Here is a 20,835-nt window from a genome sequence, read left to right as displayed (position 1 = left end):
GACGTAACCTGCTCTCGGGTTTACGTCACGGCGCGGGCGGAAGATGGCCGGGTTGTTCTCTAGCAGCTGCTGACCCGGCAGTGCGGAGCCGGAGCCTGGCTCCCGCTGCCGCTGAGCGGCCGTCGCCATGTCACTGCTGCAGTCTGCGCTGGACTTCCTGGCGGGCCCTGGTTCTCTTGGCGGAGCTGCTAGCCGTGACCAGAGTGACTTCGTGGGGCAGACGGTGGAACTGGGCGAGCTGCGTCTGCGGGTGCGGCGGGTCCTAGCAGAAGGTGAGGTGTAAGGCGTCGCCAGGCCGCGGGAGGCAGGAGCAGCCAGGGAGGGTCGCTGCTGGGGTGTGGTTCAAGTCAGAGCGCATGAGGGTCACCGCTTTGGGCAGGGGCAGCTGGATGGATCGTGTCCAGGGTATGAATCAAGTCTGGGCCCCGGAGAATCATTACTACGGTGTGGGTCATTTCAGGGCCGCGGAGAGTCATCTCTGTGGGCAGGGTCAGTGGGAATAGTCACTCGAGAATGTGGATCGGGTCATCGCTGTGGAGCGACACTGCTGGGGTGTGAGTCAGGTGGGGGTGGGACCTGGCAAGGCAGAGTGACCACAGGGGCCTGTGGGTTAGGGCCTTCGGAGGTGATTACTGAAGGTAGGCCGCGTCTGGGTTAAACACTTCCTGGAGGGTAGAGTTAGTACAAGGGTCATGCTAGCAGGTGGTTGTCCAGTAAAGGAGGCCTGGGACTGGAGGGACCACCTCTGTCTGGGGCCAATGCTGTGACTGGGGCTTATAAAAAAGTTTGAAAGGTCGAGTCAAGTGGTGAGTCCACTCACTCTGGGGTCATAAGCTATTATTCTTTGTATCATAGGGTTGCTGTTCCACCAAGGGAACTGTCTTGAGATGGCAGTGCTTGTGCTCCTGAGTTCTGGGGAACTCTACAGTCCATAGCAATTCCCCCACTTGGTGAGGGAGAGGATAGACTGCGGGGCCTTATAGTCTCGTTTTCTCTTATAGCCCTAGTGTTTGCCTCTCCTCTTGAATCTTTCTGTATGTGACTTCTTATAAGTTATAGGAAGCAAAGCCAGTAGCTGTAACCTTTAAGAACTTGCTTGATAGACAATGCCACAGTCATGTGTCTTGAAGTCACTCTAGTTTGTAGTTTCCTGAACATCCTCTCTGTTCCTCACACAGGGTCTGTAATCAATATTGTGGAATCCTGTTCTCTCTTCTATGATTTCTCCTCCTCTTTTTTTTTTTTTTTTTTTTTTTTTTAAATGTGCATGGGTGCCTGCCTGTATTTCTGGGCATCATCTGTATGTGTTGCCTGCTGAGGCCAGAAGAGGGCTTTGGATCTCTTAGAACTGGATAGACAGTTGTTAACCTCCATGTGGGTGCTGGGAATCTAATGCTGCTCCTCTCTTCTACAAGAGCAACAAATACTCTTCACTTCTGAGCCATTCCTTCAGCCACTGTGCCTTTTTTTCCCCATTATTACCATGGAGTGTGCCAGGTCTCAGCAGCTGTGACATTTGCCTGCTAAACATAGTTATGTTCTGCCAAACTGGTTCAGGGAGAAGAGTGGCCTGACCCAAGTCTGAAGTAGCTCTCAGAATTGGAGAATCATCCTGCTGAGGTTGTCCATGCCATTTGTGCTTAATGGGGGCAGGGAACTTGTCCAACGTTCTTTACTATGGTAGGGCAGACAGAAGCTTTGTCACATATATTCTCCACTGTGGATATAAACAGATTTGGATGTGATATTTGGTGAGAAGACCTCTGGCACTTTTCCCTTCAGAGATGGATTTAGTACCTCCACTAACAGTGTGTATGATATGTGATGTTGCAATGACAATGATACTAGATCGGTTTGTTCATTCTGAAAAATACCAGGCGATTACCTTCATTTTTTAAGAAATTCAGCCCTGGAGTGATGTCACAGGCCTATAATCCTAGTGTCTTGGGAGTCTGAGGCAGAAAAATTCCAACTTCAGGGTCTGCCTGAGCTACAGGTTGAATTCAAGACCAACCTGGGCAAGTTTGTAAGATGATGTCTCAAAAAGTGAAAAGGGCAGGGGATATATCGTAGTGATATAGCTCTTGCTTAACATGTATGAGGCCCTGGATTCAGTCTATAAAGTGAGAAGGGAGAGAGGAAGAGAAGAGGCAGACCTGGTTTCTTTTCATATGGAATGCAAAATAAGACTTATGTTCAGATACTAGAAGGAAGAGGCAACTCGGGATGGGGCAGTACAATAAACAATGTGAATTCTAGGGTGGCTGGGAAGACTGCCTCTATAGAAAGGGCCAGCAGAAGACAGCTGTAGGTTGTACCTGTCGGGGGTGAGGGCAAGAGGCAGTCTCTGGTGGGAGGTGGTCCTGACTGTCAGGAGAGGGAGATTTGTGTAAAGTAAGAAGCTTACCCAGGCCACAAAGAACCCAGGATGAAAAACCAGGAAGTGTGGGCAGCTACTGTCTATACAGAGCAGCTCATTCTGTCTGCTCTCTGGCCAGACAGGAATAAAAATAACCAATGCAATTATAAGCCATAGATGTCTTCCTTTTAGACTTAATGTGGTATTTTAAGTTTTTTCCTGAATTGAGATAGTAAGAAATCTGTAGTATTTTATATAGATTTAAACGAGTTTCCTGAACAGCAGCTGTAGACCATGGGCCACTGGGATTCAAGCTGTCTTATAAGAATATAAGGAAGGCTCTTAGCTTCACAATTCTTCAAGTTCAGAAAGATGACTCAGGGCATGACCTTATATCATGGGATGCTCCCAGAGGGGTTGAGAAAAATTTCTATAGTCAAATATATTGCTATGTATCTAAGTAAATGAATAAATATTCTCATTGTAGGCAAATTTCTCCTATCAGTTTATATCAGGTTTTTTCACAGAGGTGTTTATGGGACACCATGCTTTGTTGTCATAGTTTTTATTAATGCTGGAGTATGAAATAGGTTGTTAGGCAGAACCATAAAGCCAGATAGCTTTCTACTCATTTTGGAATTTGTTCTAAGTCTTATTTTATGTGTATGACTGTGCCTGTATGTATGCACTGTGTGCATCCATGGTACCTGTGGAGGTCAGAAGAGGGCATCCAGTCCCCAGGAACTGGAATTAAGGAAGGTTATGACCACCCATGTGGCTGCTTGGAACCAAACTTGGGTCCTCTGCAAGAGCAAGAGTGCTTTTAACTGCTGAGCCATCTCTCCAGCCTCTGATTTTTGTATCCTATAGCTTTCCTAAATTAGTTATAGTTCATTTGTATCTCCATTCCTTCTTTCTTTCTTTCTTTCTTTCTTGCGGGGAGGGTAGAGGGATGTCAGAGAAATGACTTGCAGCAATCACTTCTCTCTTTCCACAATGCAGATTCTGGGAACTGAGCTTGGGTTGTCAGGCTTGGTGGGAAGTTCCTTTATCTACTGAGCCATCTTGCCAGTCTGCCTTTTTTCTTCTGTTTTCTTCTCTTCCCTTCCGTCCTCCTCTCTTTGCTCTCTGTTCTTTCCTTTTTGAGATTTTACCAGATTTGCTACTTGGAAGATTACTTTAATCTGCAAATAAAAATATATCTTTACTTCTTTTGTGATCTGGATGCCTTTGATTTTCTTTTTCTTGTCTGATTGCGTTGGCAAAAGGCTCTTGTATAGTATTGAGTATCAGTGATATGAATATGCACCTTGACCTTCTTCCTGTTCTCATTTTACCACTAACACTGCTGCTATTGGTCCTTTGGGATTCTTTTTATAAGATGAGGAAGTTTCTTTCTAGTCCTGGTTTGCTGACAGTTTTAAATTTTATGATGGGACTGTCTGTTGAAATGAAGCATTGGGGAGGCTGAGGGAGAGAATGTAAATTCAGAGCCAACATAGCAAGACCCTGTTTTAAAAAACCAAAACATCACAAACTTACTGAGTTCTTTGATCCATCTTTATGAGTGATATTGGTCAGTTTTTTTCTCTTTGGATGTCAGGGCAACATAATCTACTTTCTTCCTCTGGGTGTTGACATTTTTCTCTATTTGCATTAGCCTTTTTTGATGTTTGCTAACCCAGATTGAATTCATCAGTTTTACTTATTTGTTTTCAGGGTACTTGATTTCAGTTTTGCAGATTTCCTGTTATTTCTATTTGCTGATCTGAAATGCACTTTCCCTCCCTATCTCTGAGCAGAAGGTTTAAAGGGCTATGACATAGAAATTAGGCTGCAGTCTTTTGTAGGAAGCAATTACTATCCATGGCCAAAATTTGGTTTGTATTTTATTCAGTAAAGGTATTTTTAAGTTTAAGTCATAGCACTGACTGACAATTTTTTTTTTCAGGAGGGTTCGCATTTGTTTATGAAGCTCAAGATCTGGGAAGTGGCAGAGAGTATGCATTAAAGGTAATAACTAATGACAGTCATTTTACAACATTTTAGTTTATTGTAAAGATATCTTCGGCTATTTTCAAGGATGCATTTCTGCTGTTCTATGTGTATCAGTCAGTTTCAGTCTGTTAATCCTTGTCTTCTCCATGTTCTCGGGGCTTACCCTTATGCCCACAACTCTAGCTTACATTGAGAATGCTCTTGGTAGCTTCTTTTTTTTTTTTTTTTAGTTTTTCGAGACAGGGTTTCTCTGTGTAGCTTTGCACCTTTCCTGGAACTCACTTGGTAGACTAGGCTGGCCTCAAACTCACGGAGATCTGCCTGCCTCTGCCTCCCGAGTGCCGGGATTAAAGGCGTGTGCCACCACCGCCCAGCTCTTGGTAGCTTCTCATCCTACCGGGAGACCTGGAGAACTGGTCTGGTTTTGAGGGAGGAGTGGGAATGACCCTCTGGATTTCATCCATTCTGCTCCACATGTCAAAATAAGTGCCAGAAATTTGAGTTCAGAAGCCACTTATCAGATACATTCACAGCATGTCTGTAAATAGGATTAAAGTAATGTGGTGGGAAGGGGTCTCTAGATCTTGATGCCCAGTTAGGCAGCTCTGTTTTTTTTTTGTTGTTGTTGTTTTGTTTTTTGTCGTTAGACATAGCAGTAGGCACAGCTCTGCTTTGATAGGCAAGCAGGGGAGGGGTCCTTTCCTGGCAAGGGTGAGGCATAACCAGTGGACCCTTGGACCAGGGCTGGTTTTGGCAGTCTACGTTGTATACCTATTTTTGCTGGGTATATACTCTATATCCTTGTTTTTCTTGTTTTATTCTGTCCTATTTTTACTTTTTCTTGGGTCTTTGGAATATAAAGGTCATTCAAGTCTTCTAAGCTTCTGTGAGATCACATGTTCAAATGCAGGTAAATGATATGCTCCCTGAGACTCAGTATCCCCCAGAAACTGCCTGTAATCTCCAGAGTGTTTTATCTGTTAAGCAGAAGGTAAACAGACCTCAATCTTCTTGTGTGCTATTCCCTGACAGAGATTATTATCCAATGAAGAGGAAAAGAACAGAGCCATCATTCAGGAAGTTTGCTTCTTGGTATCCTTTTCCTGGGACTGAGAGTTATTGCCATTACTAACTTGCCATCAGGCTTGACACAGTTATTAGGAGGCTCCTGTGATAAGTTAAAAAATCAGCCTTTTGCTTTTACCAGATTTCCTATAGACATTTTTCATGCAAAGGATTTTTCTCTGCTACTCATTCTCATTGTTGCAGTGGAAGTTTCCTAGGTGTTGGGAAGTGGATTGCTGTTCCAGCCTTTGAGGTCTCCATGCCAAACAGATGGGTCAGTTATCCACAAGGAGAGCCCCACGTTGCTTCTCTGATGACCTAGGCAAGAACTAAGTGGATGCTACCGTATCGGTGGGCCTCAGTGTGCACCCTGCTTGCACTCCTCACCCTGTACATATGGTGCATGATGGGACCTTTCCTGCCTGTTCTTTTCTACCACATGATAAGGCATAGTCTTTACTGCAGGTAGAATTTTCTTCCTTTTCTTTTTAGGCTCTGCTATCTGATAGCCCAATGGCTACCTGAACTTTGAGTGGGCACAGTCACTTCTGACCATCTTCCTGTTGTGGAACCTGGAGGTCTTCTGCCTGTCTCTCTGACCTGCTCATATCTAGCATTTTCATTAGCTTCCTGCCACAATTTTCACCTTCTCACTGTCCTTACTTGCCCCTCCCTCATCATTCTATTCAGATACCCATATGTGCTGAGGCATAAGGCAATTTGAATGTCATGATTTTGGTTTCTTAACACTTGTGAATGTTTATTTTTAAGTGCACAGAGTTGTGGACATACTTATTCATATTATTCTTTAACAAGACATGCAGAAAAAACTTTCCGGCCACCCCAATATTGTCCAGTTCTGCTCTGCAGCATCCATAGGAAAAGAGGAATCGGATACTGGGCAGGCTGAGTTCCTCCTGCTTACAGAGCTCTGTAAAGGTAAAGTGCCTTGAAGTTTAAGTGCTTTCTGACATGTTTGAATAGTTTTAGCAATACTCCCAAGATGTTCTGAAAGTACATTAGTCTTGACTGAAATAACCAGTCAACTATCCACTGGTGTTTTTGTTGTTTGGAATGTACTTTTGTGTGTCCTTCGTGGATTGTAGGTTCTTTGTATATTTTGAGACAGTTTTACTGTATAGGTCTGGTTGGCCTGGAACTTTCTATGTAGAGTAGCCTAGGCTTGAAATCACAGATACCTACCTACCTACTTCTGCCTCCCAAGAGCTGGGATTAAAGGTGTGTGCTACCATTCCTGACCTTAGGCTATAGATTCTGAAGAGCAGGGTCTCATCATGTCTTTCTCCTGAAACAGGATTAGCAGGCATGCAATGGAACCTCAGTGTCCTCATATGTAAACTGGAAAGGATCAACAGAGGTGCATAAGTGTCATGTCCTTAGATAGTGCAAATAATGCTTTGTTTTGAGAGGGATGGAGGAGGCCCTTAGTTGGCATGTGGCCTTATCAGGGTCAAACCAAAGAAAGCACCAGTGGATCTTTGATCCACTGGCAGACCAGAAGATCGGACATACCTCAGATAGATCTCTAGGCACTGAATGGTTGCATTGAGTGACTATAGGTAATACTTGAGGCAAGTCTCTCCCTTCCTGGATATGGTATTGGTATTGCAATCCTGTAATCCTAACAATAGGGAGTTGAACTCCACACTCTAGCTATTAAGTGGACTTGACCACTCAAAAATAGCAAACTTCATCACAGAGCTCTACTGATGAATGTTTTCCAAAATGCTATGTCATTCCCAGTGTGGTCTGGAGTGTGTGGTGCCTATGCTGAGGGAAAACTGTGGTACAAGTGGCTGCTTATGTGTCCACCAGAGCAGTGAGTGTTGGGAGAGAAGAGGCAAAGGAGCAGCAGGGGAGACTGAGGCAGGAAGCCCATGGAAGGTATCCCAACCATGTGAAAGCTGCTTGCCTATGAGCCAGTCCCTACTCAATGATCATGAGAAACTATGGTATGATGGCTGGAGTGGGGGCAGACCAGTAGCAGACCGATGAAGACAGAGGAGAAAGTTGTGGACAGTGAGTGAATAGATTGGCAAAAGGAGCAAAAATGGAATGTCTTGCTGATAAGAAGAGGTGTAGTGTGAGTGTATAGAAGCCACAAATGAGCCAATAAGATCCCTCTGCCAAGTGGAAGAGGGTGGGGATCCATGAAGGTCACATATAGTCTCTTAGTTGTCAAAAGCAAGTGACTAAATGTGCAGTACGGACGGTTTCCACAGGGCTGGAAGCCGTGGGATGTTAGCCTCTACAGGGGCAGGGCATTCCCCTCCGGCTTCCCCCACTTCTGTCCTCATGTGTCTGCAGGTCCCCACTAGTCCCTGTCAATCTACCAGTACCCTGTGAATAGAGGACAGGAGTCTACAAAATCAGGAGCTGCCTGGACTAAGAACTTGCTATCAGGGGAGAAAGGTGGATTAACTACATCTCAATTGACACATATACAGATATTCTATTTGCTCAACTTTTTTTACTAAATTTATTCATTTATTTTACATCCTGACCACAGTTTCCCCTCCCTCCTCTCCTCCTATCCCTTCCTCCCACCTTCATTCTATACCCCCATCCATTCTTCCTCTGTTTTTATTCAACTTTTTCATTCTAAAGTTTTAAATTTAATGAAAACATAAAAGTTCAGTGGATAGATGCATAAGATTTGCCAGTTTATAACACTTTCTGATAGTTGATTTATCTTTCTCAATAGTCTTGCTTCTCTCTATCTTTCTCTGTCTCTGTCTTCTCTGTCTCTTTTAAAGACAAGCTGCAAACATCAAGACCAGGAAATAAGCATGTGGGGAGGGGGGGGTTGTTTTGTTTGTTTAAGGCAGGCTCACTCTGGCCAAGGCTGGCTTGGAACTTGAATCAGTCTTTCTGCCTTGACTTTGTGAGAGCTGAGATTACAGGCCTGTATCACTGTTCCCCACTCAAGACCAGAAATTATTTTTTACATGTATTGTCTGAGAGCAGGGACCTTTTCTGTTAAAGTTGCAGGCTTAAATTGTATATCTGACTCTTATCTTGGATGTAGTATACAGTGTATGATTAACTAGGATGCCTTTCTAATATCTCATCCAGCCTCCAACAAAATCCTTCATGGTTCCCTAAGTTATAGTCAGTCTCGGTCTATTTCTTGTGACCTTTGTTTTTTTGGCAGCTCCAGTCTGGAAACTGGGACTAGGTACTCTGGGCCATTTCTTTACAAGCTAGGAAGGTGCCAGCTCTAGTGTTGTGGCCTCCAGCTTAGAACTCTTGGGATACAGAGAAGCACTGTCCCTGTGCTGGGCAGTGTAAGAGGCAGATTTGTCCAGTCTGCTGCATTTTGTCTTCATGGATGCCTGTTGTTCCTGCTATATTCAGTTACAAAAGAGCATATGCTCATTGAAAAAGTAAAAGCAGGGCTGACCACTGGTATTGGATAATCAATTAAGGGCTCATCCTAAGTGTCTTAGTTAGGCTTTTTATTGCTGTGAAGAGACACTATGACCCCAGCAACTCTTATTTAAAAAAAAAAAAAAACAAAACATTTAATTGGGGTGGCTCGATTACAGTTTCAGAGGTTCAGTCCATTATCATCATAATAGGGAGCATGGTGGCATGTGGGTAGATGTGGTGTTTGAATAGTAGTTCTGAGTCCTGCATCTTGCAGCCAACAGGAAGTCAGCTGAGACAATGGGCAGTATCCTGAGCATAAGAAACCTCAAGGCCCACTTCCACAGAGACACACTTCCTCCAACAAGGTCATAACCACTCCAACAAAGCCACACCTCCTAATAGTGCCACTCCCTATGAGATTATGGGGGCCAATTACATTCAAACTATCACATTCCACTGCCGGGCTCCCAAAAGCTTGTAACAGCATCATACTGCGAAATGCCTGTAGTCCAACTTCAGAAGTCCCCTTAGTCTATCACAGTTTTTTTTTTTTGCTTTTTCGAGACAGGGTTTCTCTGTGTAGCTTTGCGCCTTTCCTGGGACTCACTTGGTAGTCCAGGCTGGCCTCGAACTCACAGAGATCCGCCTGGCTCTGCCTCCCGAGTGCTGGGATTAAAGGCGTGCGCCGCCGCCGCCACCACCGCCCGGCTAGTCTATCACAGTTTTAACAATGTTTAAAAGTTCAGAGTTTCTTCTAAGATTCATACAATCTCTTAACTGTAATCCCCTATAAAATCAAAAAACAGATCACATAACTTCCAACATATAATAACACAGGTTATACATTCCCATTCCAAAACATAGGGACCAAAGCAAGACCAAAAACCAGCCAGGCAAACTCTGCATCTCCATATCTGATGTCAAAATGCTCTTCAGATCTCCAACTGCGTTCAGCTTTGTGGACTGCAACACACTTCTTTCTCTTGGGCTGGTTCCACTCCAGGTAGCAGCTTTCCTCTGCAGATATCTGGCATCTCTTAACATCTTGGGTTCTCCAAAGCAATCCAGGCTTCAAGTTCACAGCTTCCCACAATGACCTCTCTACTGCACCTCCATTCAGAGACACTCCTGACACATGCTTGGCCTTAGAGGCTTTCTTTAGGCTCAGAGTCAGATTCCATAAACATTTTTTCTATCCTTAACTCTAAAGCCAGAACCATGTGACTGAAGCTGCCAAGTGCTGTTGCTTGGGCTGGCACATGGCCCCCTTATTCAGTTACATCCTCACTAGCTTTCTGTCCTTCACTGCCTAAGCTTGGCTGTCCTGAAAATTGCTCTGTAACCAGGCTAGTTTCAAACTCAGAGATCTGCCAGCCTCTGCCTTTCTTGTGCTGGGATTAAAGATGTGCCCCACCACACCCATCTCTAAACTTTTCTTTAGTTCCTTTCACCAGTGGGAAATTTAGGTGGGTGGGATCTTGCCCTGAGGTCACCACTCCCTTTATCCCATCTCCTTGAATACAGGATTTAGCTCTGTTCCACTTCCTGGTGCTTTTTTTTTCTCCTCAAAATGTACATTTTGAGCCGGGCGGTGGTGGCGCACGCCTTTAATCCCAGCACTCGGGAGGCAGAGCCAGGCGGATCTTTGTGAGTTCGAGGCCAGCCTGAGCTACCAAGTGAGTTCCAGGAAAGGCGCAAAGCTACACAGAGAAACCCTGTCTCGGGGAAAAAAAAAAAAGAAAAAAAAATGTACATTTTGTAATTTACCCTGCTGAGCTTGCTCCTTTTCATTATAAATCTTCATTAGAGTTACCACGAATAACGACAGAGTCTATACTTGGCTGTTCTGAGATTTCCTCTGCCAATAGAGTTAATCTAAAATTCTTCACTTCAGCCTTAGGCAGACTCTTCAGACAAGGATGAAAGGCAGCCACTTTCTTCACTAAAATATCACAAACCATTTCTAGGCAACATATAAAATTCTTTTCCTCTGAAACCTCTTGAGTGAGCACCCCACAGCTCATCAAATCACACACTCAGCACCACTCACCGTCTTCCATGCTCCTACTAGTATGGCCCATTAAGCAACACTTAAAATGTTCAACTGCTTTTCTAATACACAGTCCCAAAGTCCATATCACTCCAAACAAAAACATGGTCAGGCCTGTCACAATACTCCAGTCCCTTGTACCAACTTCTGTCTTAGTTAGGGTTTCTATTGCTATGAAGAGAAGCCATGACCATGGCAACTCTTATAAGGAAAACATTTAATTTTTTTTTTTAATTTATTTTTTGCTTACAGTTTCAGAGGTTCAGTCCATTATCATTATGGTGGGGAGCATGGTGACATGCAGTCAGACATGCTGGAAGAGTAGCTAAGAGTCCTAAATCTTGCAGGCAACAGGAAGTCAGCTGAAACACTGGGCATAGGAAACCTCAAAGCCTGCCCCCACAGTAACGCATTTCCCCCAACAAGGCCATACCCACTCTAACAAAGCCACACCTCCTAATAGTGCCACTGAACCTAAGATTCAGTTTATTCTAGAGATTTCATTTCTACCCACTATATAAAGAATTTTTGCAGGCTGTCACACCCACCCAACTTTTACTAGGATTCTAGGCATTGAAACTATGGTCCTCATGCTTATGTGGCAAGCACTTAACCCACTGAACTAGCAGTATCTGCATTTCCTTTTTGGTAATCCAAAGTCATTTACAACGGGGTGAGCTGATATCCTAGTAGGTTTCTATTGATATGATAAGACACCATGACCAAAAGCAACCTGAGTAGGAAAGGGCACATTCCATCACTGAGGAAGTCAGGATAGTAACTGAAGGCATGAACCTGGGGGCCGCACTGGACACAGAAGCCATCGAGGAATGCTGCTTATTGGTTTGCTTTCTTATATAACCCAGGACCATCTGCCCAGTGTTGGTACCACCTACAGTGGACTGGATCAAACATTAAAAAATTAACCCCTCAGAATAGGGGCTGTCTGTGACTTTTTTCCTGGCTTTTGGGACCCTACTTCTCATACTGGGTCTTCTTCTCATAGTGTCCAGCCTTAATACATGGGGAGCTGCTTAGTCTTACTACATGCAACTTGATATGTCACATTTTATTGATGCTCATAGGAGACCTGCCTTTTTCTGGATGGAGACAGAAGAAGGAGTTATGGAGGAGGGGGTAGGGCTTCAGCTGGGATATAAAATAAATAGATGAATACAAAATGTAATAATAAAAATAAATGTTCCTGCAGACTTGTCTACGGGTTAAACTATTGGAGACAATTTCTAAAAACTAACCAGCACAGCTGACAAACTAATATGCTTTGGAGGTTGTCTCCCAGGGTCCATCTTTGGGAGGACACAGAAAAGCAGCCAGGTGAACACTTATGTGCTGGACAGGGTTTCCCTGGATTTGGGGCAGAGTTGTTGAACTTCTGAGAAGTTGGGGAATCCCGCTCCCTGTGATAGCAAGTGCAGAATTCAGTAAAGGCGGTTTTGAAGTCTTAGGTTGAGCCATGGACCTTTTAAGTTGATCTCTTGTGTTGCATCCACTGTAAGCCCTCAATTCGTACTTTGTCATGAATAGTCTAAACTATCTCCGAGTAAAGTAAGAGGGGTTTTCTTTTTTCTTTTTAGCAGTTCCTGCTCTGTCACATGTGGATTATTTGTAAAAATACTTTAAAACTGAAGATGTAACTCAGTTGGTAGAGTGCTTACCTAGGATGCATGAATCCCTGGGTTTGATTACTAGCACTGCAAAAAAAAAAAAAAAAAAAAAACCAGGCATGCACACCTGTGATCCCAGCACTCAAGAGATAGAGTTCAAAGTCATCCTTAGCTACTAAGCAAATTGGAGGCTTAAAAAAAAAAATTCAAAAGTATAGGTTAGATGGCTCCACAGTTAAAAGTGTTGCTGCTTTGCAGAGGATCTTAGTTTGTACCTCAGCACTCTTGTCAAGTGGCTCACAACCATCTGTGATTCTCACTCCAAGGCATCCAGTGCTTTCTTCTGGCCTTAGTGAGACACCTGCACTCATATGAACCAATTCACACACACACATAATTTAAAAATAAAATTGTTGGGGCTGGAGAGATGGCTCAGAGGCTAAGAGCACTTCCAGAGGTCCTGAGTTCAATTCCCAGCAACCACATGGTGGCTCACAACCATCTGTAATGAGATCTGGTGCCCTCTTCTGGCCTACAGTCATATATGCTGTATACATAATAAATAAAAAAAAAATCTTTAAAAAAAATAAATAAATAAAATTGTTAAGGATAAAATTGTTAAGGATAAAATTGAAATGACTCAGTGGGTAAAGGCATCTGCCGCCACACTGGACCATCTGAATTCAATCCTTAAGACACACATGGTGAAAAAGAGGTCAACTTCCAAAATGTCCACTAACCTCCCTGTGTGCATGGTCATGTGTACCCACACTAAATGTTTTAAAGATGAAATAAAAAATAAATATTTTTTAAAAATTTATGTGTGTATGACAATTTCACCTGCCTGTGTGTATGTGTGCCACATGAGTGCTAGTGCCCATGATGGTCAGAAGAGAATATCAGATCCCCTAGAACTGGAGTTATAGATGGTTGTGAACCACCATGTGAATGCTAGGAACCCAATCCAAGTCCTCTTCAAGAGCAATACATGATCTTAACTGTTGAACCATCTCTCCAGCCCTCAAATAGATAAATTTTAAAAGTCTTGTGGTTTATTATAGTGACATATACATATAATCCTAGCATTCAGAAAGTTAAAGCAGGAGGGTAGCAAGTTTTTGAAACCCTGTCTCAAAACAATAAAAAATCTCTTAATTCTTACCAAGAATGAACTATTAAATGGGCCAGTTAAAATTAACATTATGATCAGTCTGACATAGAGCTTAGGTGGACATATCTACCCCTGCCCCTGGGAGCCTGCTCGTTTCACCAGGGTCCCTAATTTTTTGGAGGACCACTGTTCCCCTGGGTTTGTATAGATTATAGAATCAAGTATGGTGGTAGCAGGAATTTATTTAATCCTGCAAGAATTAGGAGCCAGAAGGAAGCTACCAGCATAACATGATATAATTCTCAACTACTAGGATATAGTTCTGTGGTGAAGAACTGTGGTGAGGGTCAGGGTTTCTGTTCTGTCTCTGCTGTGCTGTGGATATGAGCCTAGAGCTTCTGCTTTGTGATTATTCTTTCAGTGACCTTGGTCACTGCCTCTGTCTAACTGCTAGAACTTTTCCCCTGCCTTCAAAGCTTTCTCATATGATTGTTTTTGCTTCTTGTTTTGTCCCAGGGATGTCCCAAGCCATCCCCTGCCCCTACCTTCCCTGGAACAGGGGTGGTCCTTATACCCAAAGTTATAGGGACCCCCTTTTATTTGCCTTCCTACAGAAGTTTAAGGAATGGCTAGAGTAGTACGGATTGGGTATGCACCCTGACTAAGGCCTTAGAAATGCCACTCCTGCCTGGACTGTCATACACAGAGACAGATCAAACCTGTTAACAAGTGGAGTATAGCATTCTCAACCCCAGGGTGACTAAATTCACTTGTCTCCTTTAGGACAGCTGGTGGAGTTTCTCAGGAGAGTTGAATGCAAAGGCCCTCTGTCCTGCGACAGCATTCTGAAGATCTTCTACCAGACATGCAGAGCAGTGCAGCACATGCACAGGCAGAAACCACCCATCATCCACAGGGATCTCAAGGTACCAGCTGGGTTGCATTGCTGGCTGCATGTCTTCACACTCTGTTCTCCTACCTTGGGACAACTCCCTAGTAGTCTTTGTGCCCCTCATGCTTGGTCAGAGCCCAGTACTTTCTGCTCAGCTATTGTCCAGTCATTCTAAGCTTCTCAGTTGCCTTTTCTCATAGAATTGTGGCCATCCAGGTGCAGTTCTGACGTTGGTGGGGAATCACTTACATGGAAAGGCTTCTGTTGTGTATCTCCAACTGTAGGCAGTGTGAATGTACCATAGCCTAGCTGAGGGTGGCACTTGCCTGTCTGAATTGCTATATATAACTTGTGTAGCCTGGCTTAGGAGTATACTCATATGAGTTTATTTCACTTTTTCCTGTTATTAATGAAGTTGAATATTTATAGCTGCCAGCACCTTATTCTTCAGTTTCTTTTTATTTTGCCTCCCCTCCCCCTCTATTTTGCCTTTGCTTATATATTTGGCTCACTAGAATTCCTGGTATATTATTGAACAAAACCTTTAAAGTTATATTGCCATAGCCTAGTGTTTATTCCCCTGTTGTGTCTTTTTTTTTTTTTTTTTTTTTTTAATCTGAAACTGGATTGGTGAGGTGGCTCAGCAGGTAAAGGCATTTTCTACCCAGCCTGATATCTTAGTTACTTTCCTATTGTCGTGAAGAGACACCATGACCAAAGCAACTTATAGAAGAAAACATTTGGTTGAGAGGGTTGCTTATAGTTTCGGAGGGTGAGTCCATGACCATCATGGTGGAGAGCATGATGGCAGGCAGGCAAGCATGATGCTAGAACAAAAACTAAGAACTTAACTTACATCCTGGTCCTCAAGTTGGAGGCAGAGGTGGTGGTGGGAGAAGACTGGGAGTAACATAGAATTTTGAAACCTCAAAGCCCATCCCTAGGGTACACCTCCTCCAAAAAGGCCATACCTCCTAACCCTTCCCAAAACAGTTCCACCATTAGAGACCAAGCATTCAAATATATGAGCCCATAGGGTCATTCTCATTTAAACCACCACCCCCAACAACTCTTGAGTTGATTCCCAGGCTCCATGTGAGGAAAGGAGAAAACTGGCTCTCAAAAGTTGTTCTCTAAACTCCACACATATGCTGTAGCATGCATGCACCTCTTTGCTTGCTTATTTATTTATTATTTATTTATTTATTTATTTATTTATTTATTTATTTATTTTATGTATTTATTATTTATTTAAGCTTGAAAACAGTGTGTTAAGTGTTATTGGTGGTGGTGGTAGGTGAATGTGTGTTAGAAAAAATGAATATAAAGAATAAAATTAGTGGAGAATTGGTCACCTGCCTACTGAGGTGTCTACACAGGTGAAGCCTGTAGCTTCTGCTTCAGGAGCCCTAAGAGCTGGCCACTCTAGTCACTTCTTGCTATGAAACAGGTGCTTCAATTGCTTATACACCTCTTGTGTGCATATTTGACTTTGCCGCAGCCACTGCCTGCTTTCAGTGACCATGTTCTTGGTTTACTTGATGCTGCACAGTTTGTTTTCTGTGCTGGTGTGTATCATTTGAATTCTTTTGTGCCTGTTTTTTTTGCTCAGCATTATGTTTAGATACATCTGTATTTCTTGTGTAGCCTTATCTCATAGAATATGCATTGTGGAACTTTCTCATTATGTATCCTTCTGCTGTGGACAATGTGGCACATCTGTTTTACTTCCCTTGTTTGTAGCTGACTCTGCTGGCCTGTGTCCTGAGAATAGTCTCATCTGGTTCATTCATGGAGCAAGTGTCCTCTGTGGTTGAAGGGTACAGGCATCTAACTCTGGGTGTTCTGGAGGCACACGAACTCCATAGTTTTTCCTTTTGCCAGCCTGTAATATTACATGCACTTCAACCTTGACAGTCTAGTTGATAGACTCAGCAGAGAACTAGACTAGGAATGTAGGTGGTTGGCTGACCTGTGTTGAGACACTCTACTCTGATGAATGTATAGGATACTTAAAGTACCTAGAAGGAGGAACAGGATGCTAATAAAGCAATTGACTGGAATTAGGGTTGCATGTAATTTTATGAGTCATGGATTTAAATTTGGCTGGGTGTAGTAGTGCTTGCCTTTAATCTCAGCATCTGGGGCATGGGGAGTGGGCGGGGGTGCAGGCAGAGTCAGGTAGATCTCTGAGTTCAGGGACAGTCTGAGTCAACATAGTGATTTCTGGCCAACCAAGGCTACACAGTAAGACCCTTTCTTTTAAAAAAAAAATTATTTTAAGGCCTTCTACATGAGAAGTCTTTTGTCTATCTTTGTTAGATTTATTCCTAAATTAGTGTAGATATAAGTAGTGTATTTTATTCTTTATCTTCTGACTTTTCAGAAGGCTCATTATCCTTCATTAGGTTTTCTGTTGGCTGGGTGGGTGGTTTTAACTTTAAGAAATTTTGTAATGGCCCCTAGCAACCAGCAGCCTGGACCTTGGTGCAGAGGGTTTTTCTAAGAAACTGATCTAATATTCCTGTTTGTCTTTGCTGAGGTTTAGGTTCCATGTACACACTGAGTTCATAAGAACCGTCCTTTGGCATTTTGCAGGTTGAAAACTTACTGCTTAGTAACCAGGGGACCATTAAGCTGTGTGACTTTGGCAGTGCCACAACCATCTCCCATTATCCTGACTACAGTTGGAGCGCCCAGAAGCGAGCAATGGTGGAGGAAGAGGTGAGGCATGCATTTGAGTCTGCACTCTTAGGAAGCTGCTTCTCAGTTCCTTTCCCTCTCATACTCTTGATATCCCCTCTGAGTCTTCAGGTACAAGTCTGAGTATGGCTTTATAAATAAAGATTCTTAACAGATTGCCTGGTACAGTGTCCTGGGAGCATCATCTTCTTCCTGGCTGTATTCTGCTAGTTTGTGGCCACAGATTTAAACAGAATGGAGAATTCATTTGATCTCATGTTCTTCTTATCAACCTGCCTTTAAATGTCTTCATCCTGTTGATTTCTTAGAATTATTTTAAATTGTCTTAAATATGTACAACAAATTTTATTTTAACATTTTAAGTCAGATTTCAGTGGCATTAAGATACATTAGGACTGAAGAGATGTCTCAGAGGTTTGGAGCACTGGCTGCTCTTCCAGAGGTCCTGAGTTCTTTCCCAGCAACCACATGATGGCTCATAACCATCTACAATGAGATCTGGTGCCCTCTTCTGGTGTGCAGGCATACATGCAGGCAAAACACTGTATACATAATAAATAAATCTTTAAAAAAAGAAAAAGAAAAAAAGACAAAGATACTCTATTATGCAGCTATCTCCAGAATTTTTCTGTCATTCTAAACTTAGAATTTTTTTTTTTTTTTTTTTTTTTTTTTTTTTTTTTTTATGGTTTTTCAAGACAGGGTTTCTCTGTGTAATTTTAGTGCCTATCCTGGATCTCACTCTGTAGACCAGGCTGCCCTCAAACTCACTGAGATCCACCTGGCTCTACCTCCCGAGTGCTGGGATTAAAGGTATACACCACCACTGCTCAGCCTAGAAATATTTTTTAAAAGTCTTTAGAGGGCTGAAGATGTGGCTGAAAGAACACTTGCTTAGCATAAGCAAGGTTCTAGCTTCAATCCCTAGTTTAAAAGAATTATTTAGAAATATTCTTTGTCGAGAGACCCACAGCTTAGGTCAGGTGGCTTCTGTCCCTGCAGAGAGGCTGCATCCTCAAAATGCATATATAATTCCACAGTGACTAGCATTTCATAGAATTTACATGAATTGCATGTACAAACAATACAGAGCAAAGGAATAGCCACAGTGCTCAGCATAAAGGTCCCAAAGTGTAAAGATAGGTAAAGGATAGTGAGGGACCATGATTCTGAAAGAGGCCTTACATTTCTAGCCTGTCAGGTGCTGCCAGGTGAAGCTACTATAAGGCTAGATTGCCTTTCATGGGAGGACATTTGCTTCCTAGGGATGCATCTGTGGAGTAAGAGGCATAACTACCTGGCACAATGCTGTCAGGGACAGTTGTGTTTATTGCTTAACATGATGCAGGCCTTATTAAAGGCAGGGTTTCTGAGCTACTTGGAGGTCTGCCACCACATCAGAGCCATGCTTATTAGACCAAGTGGGTCCTCATCTTTGCAAAGATCATGCTAAGTTCCATATGAGGCTTCATTCTCAACCACTGAGTTTGAAGCCCAAGAAGAATTCTGGCCAGAGCTTAGGAAGAAAGCCCTGCCCTTGCTATTCAGTGTTTGTCCCACTTTATAGCCAACTGTGTATGATTCAATTTTAGTATATCAGAGTTGTCAGCCACCATCAATATGAGTGAAAAACATTCAGGTCAGTATCTATTTGGATCATCAATCCAGTCCAGTTATCCTTTTCCAATGTCCTGCCTATGTGTGATGTATGGATATAGTCCTGCAGCCCTTCATTATGCCCATCTATTGTGTGTAGAGCTCTACTCATTCCTCCTAACTTCTGGTGTCCTGCAAGTCTTCTTCAGTGGTGATGACTTTTCTTAACCCATCTTTGCTGTCTGCTACTGACTGTAGTACTCTGCCCATCACTGAAGTGAGAGCCCCAGAACCTGCTCATGTATTTGTTATTCATAAGGACTTGGGTACCATTTTTCCCATGGTCACGATTCAGTATGTCTTTATTTTGGTGGAAAAAATGTCCCAGATTTGCTTCACAAGGCTCTTGGATTCTTTTCACATTTACCATCTGGTATGGTTTTAATGTGGTTTGTTTTCTCCAGACTTATGCTGAACTTAATCCTCATTGTGGGGTATCCACAGTGTGGAATCTTAAGTCAACTATGGTTTTTAGAAATGGACCCTTTTAGAAAGGATTAGGATTAAATAAGGTCATCAGGGTGGAGCCTAGTGTTTAAGTTTTGGTGGCTTTCTAAAAAAGAAAGACCAGAAGATGCATGGACATTACTTCTGTCTGCTATGTGGTACCCTGTGCTGCCTTGGGACAGTGCCAGGAAAAAAGACTGCTACCACATATAAGCTTTGGACTAGAATCATGAATTAAAGCAAACCTCCTTTCTCTTAGTTTACGCAGCCTGTGGTGTTGTGTTGTAGCAATGGAAAATGGACTGATAACCATCATTTTGGAGCACTTGTATCTTTATAATACAGGAGGTTTTGGGTGACCACATGCCTACCTTGCTGTAGCTCTGGGCTCAGCTTCTTGTCTGAGAAGCCTTGCTACCTTGGAATCAGAAAGGAATAGAGAGTCTGGTCAGATCACAAGTGTGTTGGTCACTCCTGGGCCTCTGTCTAGGCCTAACAAGTAGATGGACTTACTTATACCATGTGAGCAGCTGTGCAAATGAGCACACCTCCATTCTTACAGTGGCAACTACAGGTCTGCACAGCATCTCCTCCCAATGTGTCTTGAGTGAGAGCCATCCTATCTACAATCTGACTGTTCCTTGGTCAGCCTCAGGATCATGTGCCCTCAGCACTAAAGAATCTACTAGAAGTTTGGGTTTGTTTTAACTTTTGTTCCCAAGTTCTGTGTACTGAATAGACATAGTGTCCAGACATTCCTGGGATTATTTTCTCCTTAGTATGATCCTTACTCATTTGTAGTATATTTGAGTTTACTTAACAGTATTTCCAGAGCAATTGTCATATGCCCCTTTTCACAACAGCGTCTTACACCTTATTTAGTATTTTCCCTTCTAAGCCTCTTTATCCAGAGCTGGGCAGAGCTAGCTACTCCCTTTTCTCTGATCCTATGGGGCTTTTTGTTTATTTTATGATTCCTGGACTCTGCTGAAGTGACTCTGCCTTAGTTCACTCAGTTTACTCAGTTTCTGTAGCTGCTTGCATCCCCAGTGTGTGTCTTTATCTATGTTTCTATTGCTCATGCTGTTTTCAGTATGCTGTAGGTATCAACAGGTCTACATGAACAACCACTTTGTATCCTTGTATCAGATGGGCTTTCAGAGTGGATACTTGGGGAGGAATGAAATGAGCTTGCTGGATCAAAGGGTCAGTGCTCTAAAGTATATGCAAATCAAGTTTCTAATGAAAGTACATCTCACACCTAAAGTATATGGTCATAGTATGTGGCTTGGTGTTGGCCCTTTGTTGGCCACAGTACACTCTGCATTGCCTCTGGCCTGACCTTTTGTTCACTCTTCATCTGATCTCTCTCCATCTCTTGGATCCATGGTGTTTTACACCTTTCTCCCGGCTCTGGTTGGAACTGTATCTTGCATAGGTTTCCTTGTCATCCTTAGAGAGGCTTCTTATGTTGGCTTTCCACTGGCTTGCATCTTCCACTGTCTAAGAAGTCATTGCCTGTCTGAGGCCTTGGTA

At 43.0% G+C, this 20,835-nt stretch overlaps 1 protein-coding gene across 16 annotated transcripts in view; it reads left to right on the top strand.

Moving 5' to 3' along the window:
- The first annotated feature begins 32 nt into the window (after positions 1-32).
- Positions 33-20,835, top strand: part of Gak (cyclin G associated kinase) — a 63,107-nt gene continuing 42,304 nt past the window's right edge. For 6 of the 16 annotated variants that reach the window (XM_076547091.1, XM_042257832.2, XM_076547090.1 and 3 more), the window contains exons 1-6: positions 128-272; positions 4,311-4,372; positions 5,390-5,449; positions 6,247-6,361; positions 14,385-14,527; positions 17,092-17,217. In XM_076547091.1, the coding sequence (XP_076403206.1) occupies positions 128-272; positions 4,311-4,372; positions 5,390-5,449; positions 6,247-6,361; positions 14,385-14,527; positions 17,092-17,217 (651 nt within the window). Of the gene's footprint in view, positions 273-4,310; positions 4,373-5,389; positions 5,450-6,246; positions 6,362-14,384; positions 14,528-17,091; positions 17,218-20,835 lie in introns of those variants that run through there. The other 10 variants (XM_076547097.1, XM_076547095.1, XM_076547093.1 and 7 more) reach the window with 3 other exon arrangements.

The sequence above is a fragment of the Peromyscus maniculatus genome, chromosome 10 (genome assembly GCF_049852395.1).
Source record: "Peromyscus maniculatus bairdii isolate BWxNUB_F1_BW_parent chromosome 10, HU_Pman_BW_mat_3.1, whole genome shotgun sequence".
Taxonomy (NCBI): domain Eukaryota; kingdom Metazoa; phylum Chordata; class Mammalia; order Rodentia; family Cricetidae; genus Peromyscus; species Peromyscus maniculatus.
Note: the sequence above shows the minus strand (reverse complement) of the source record. Positions and strands in the feature narration are given on the sequence as shown.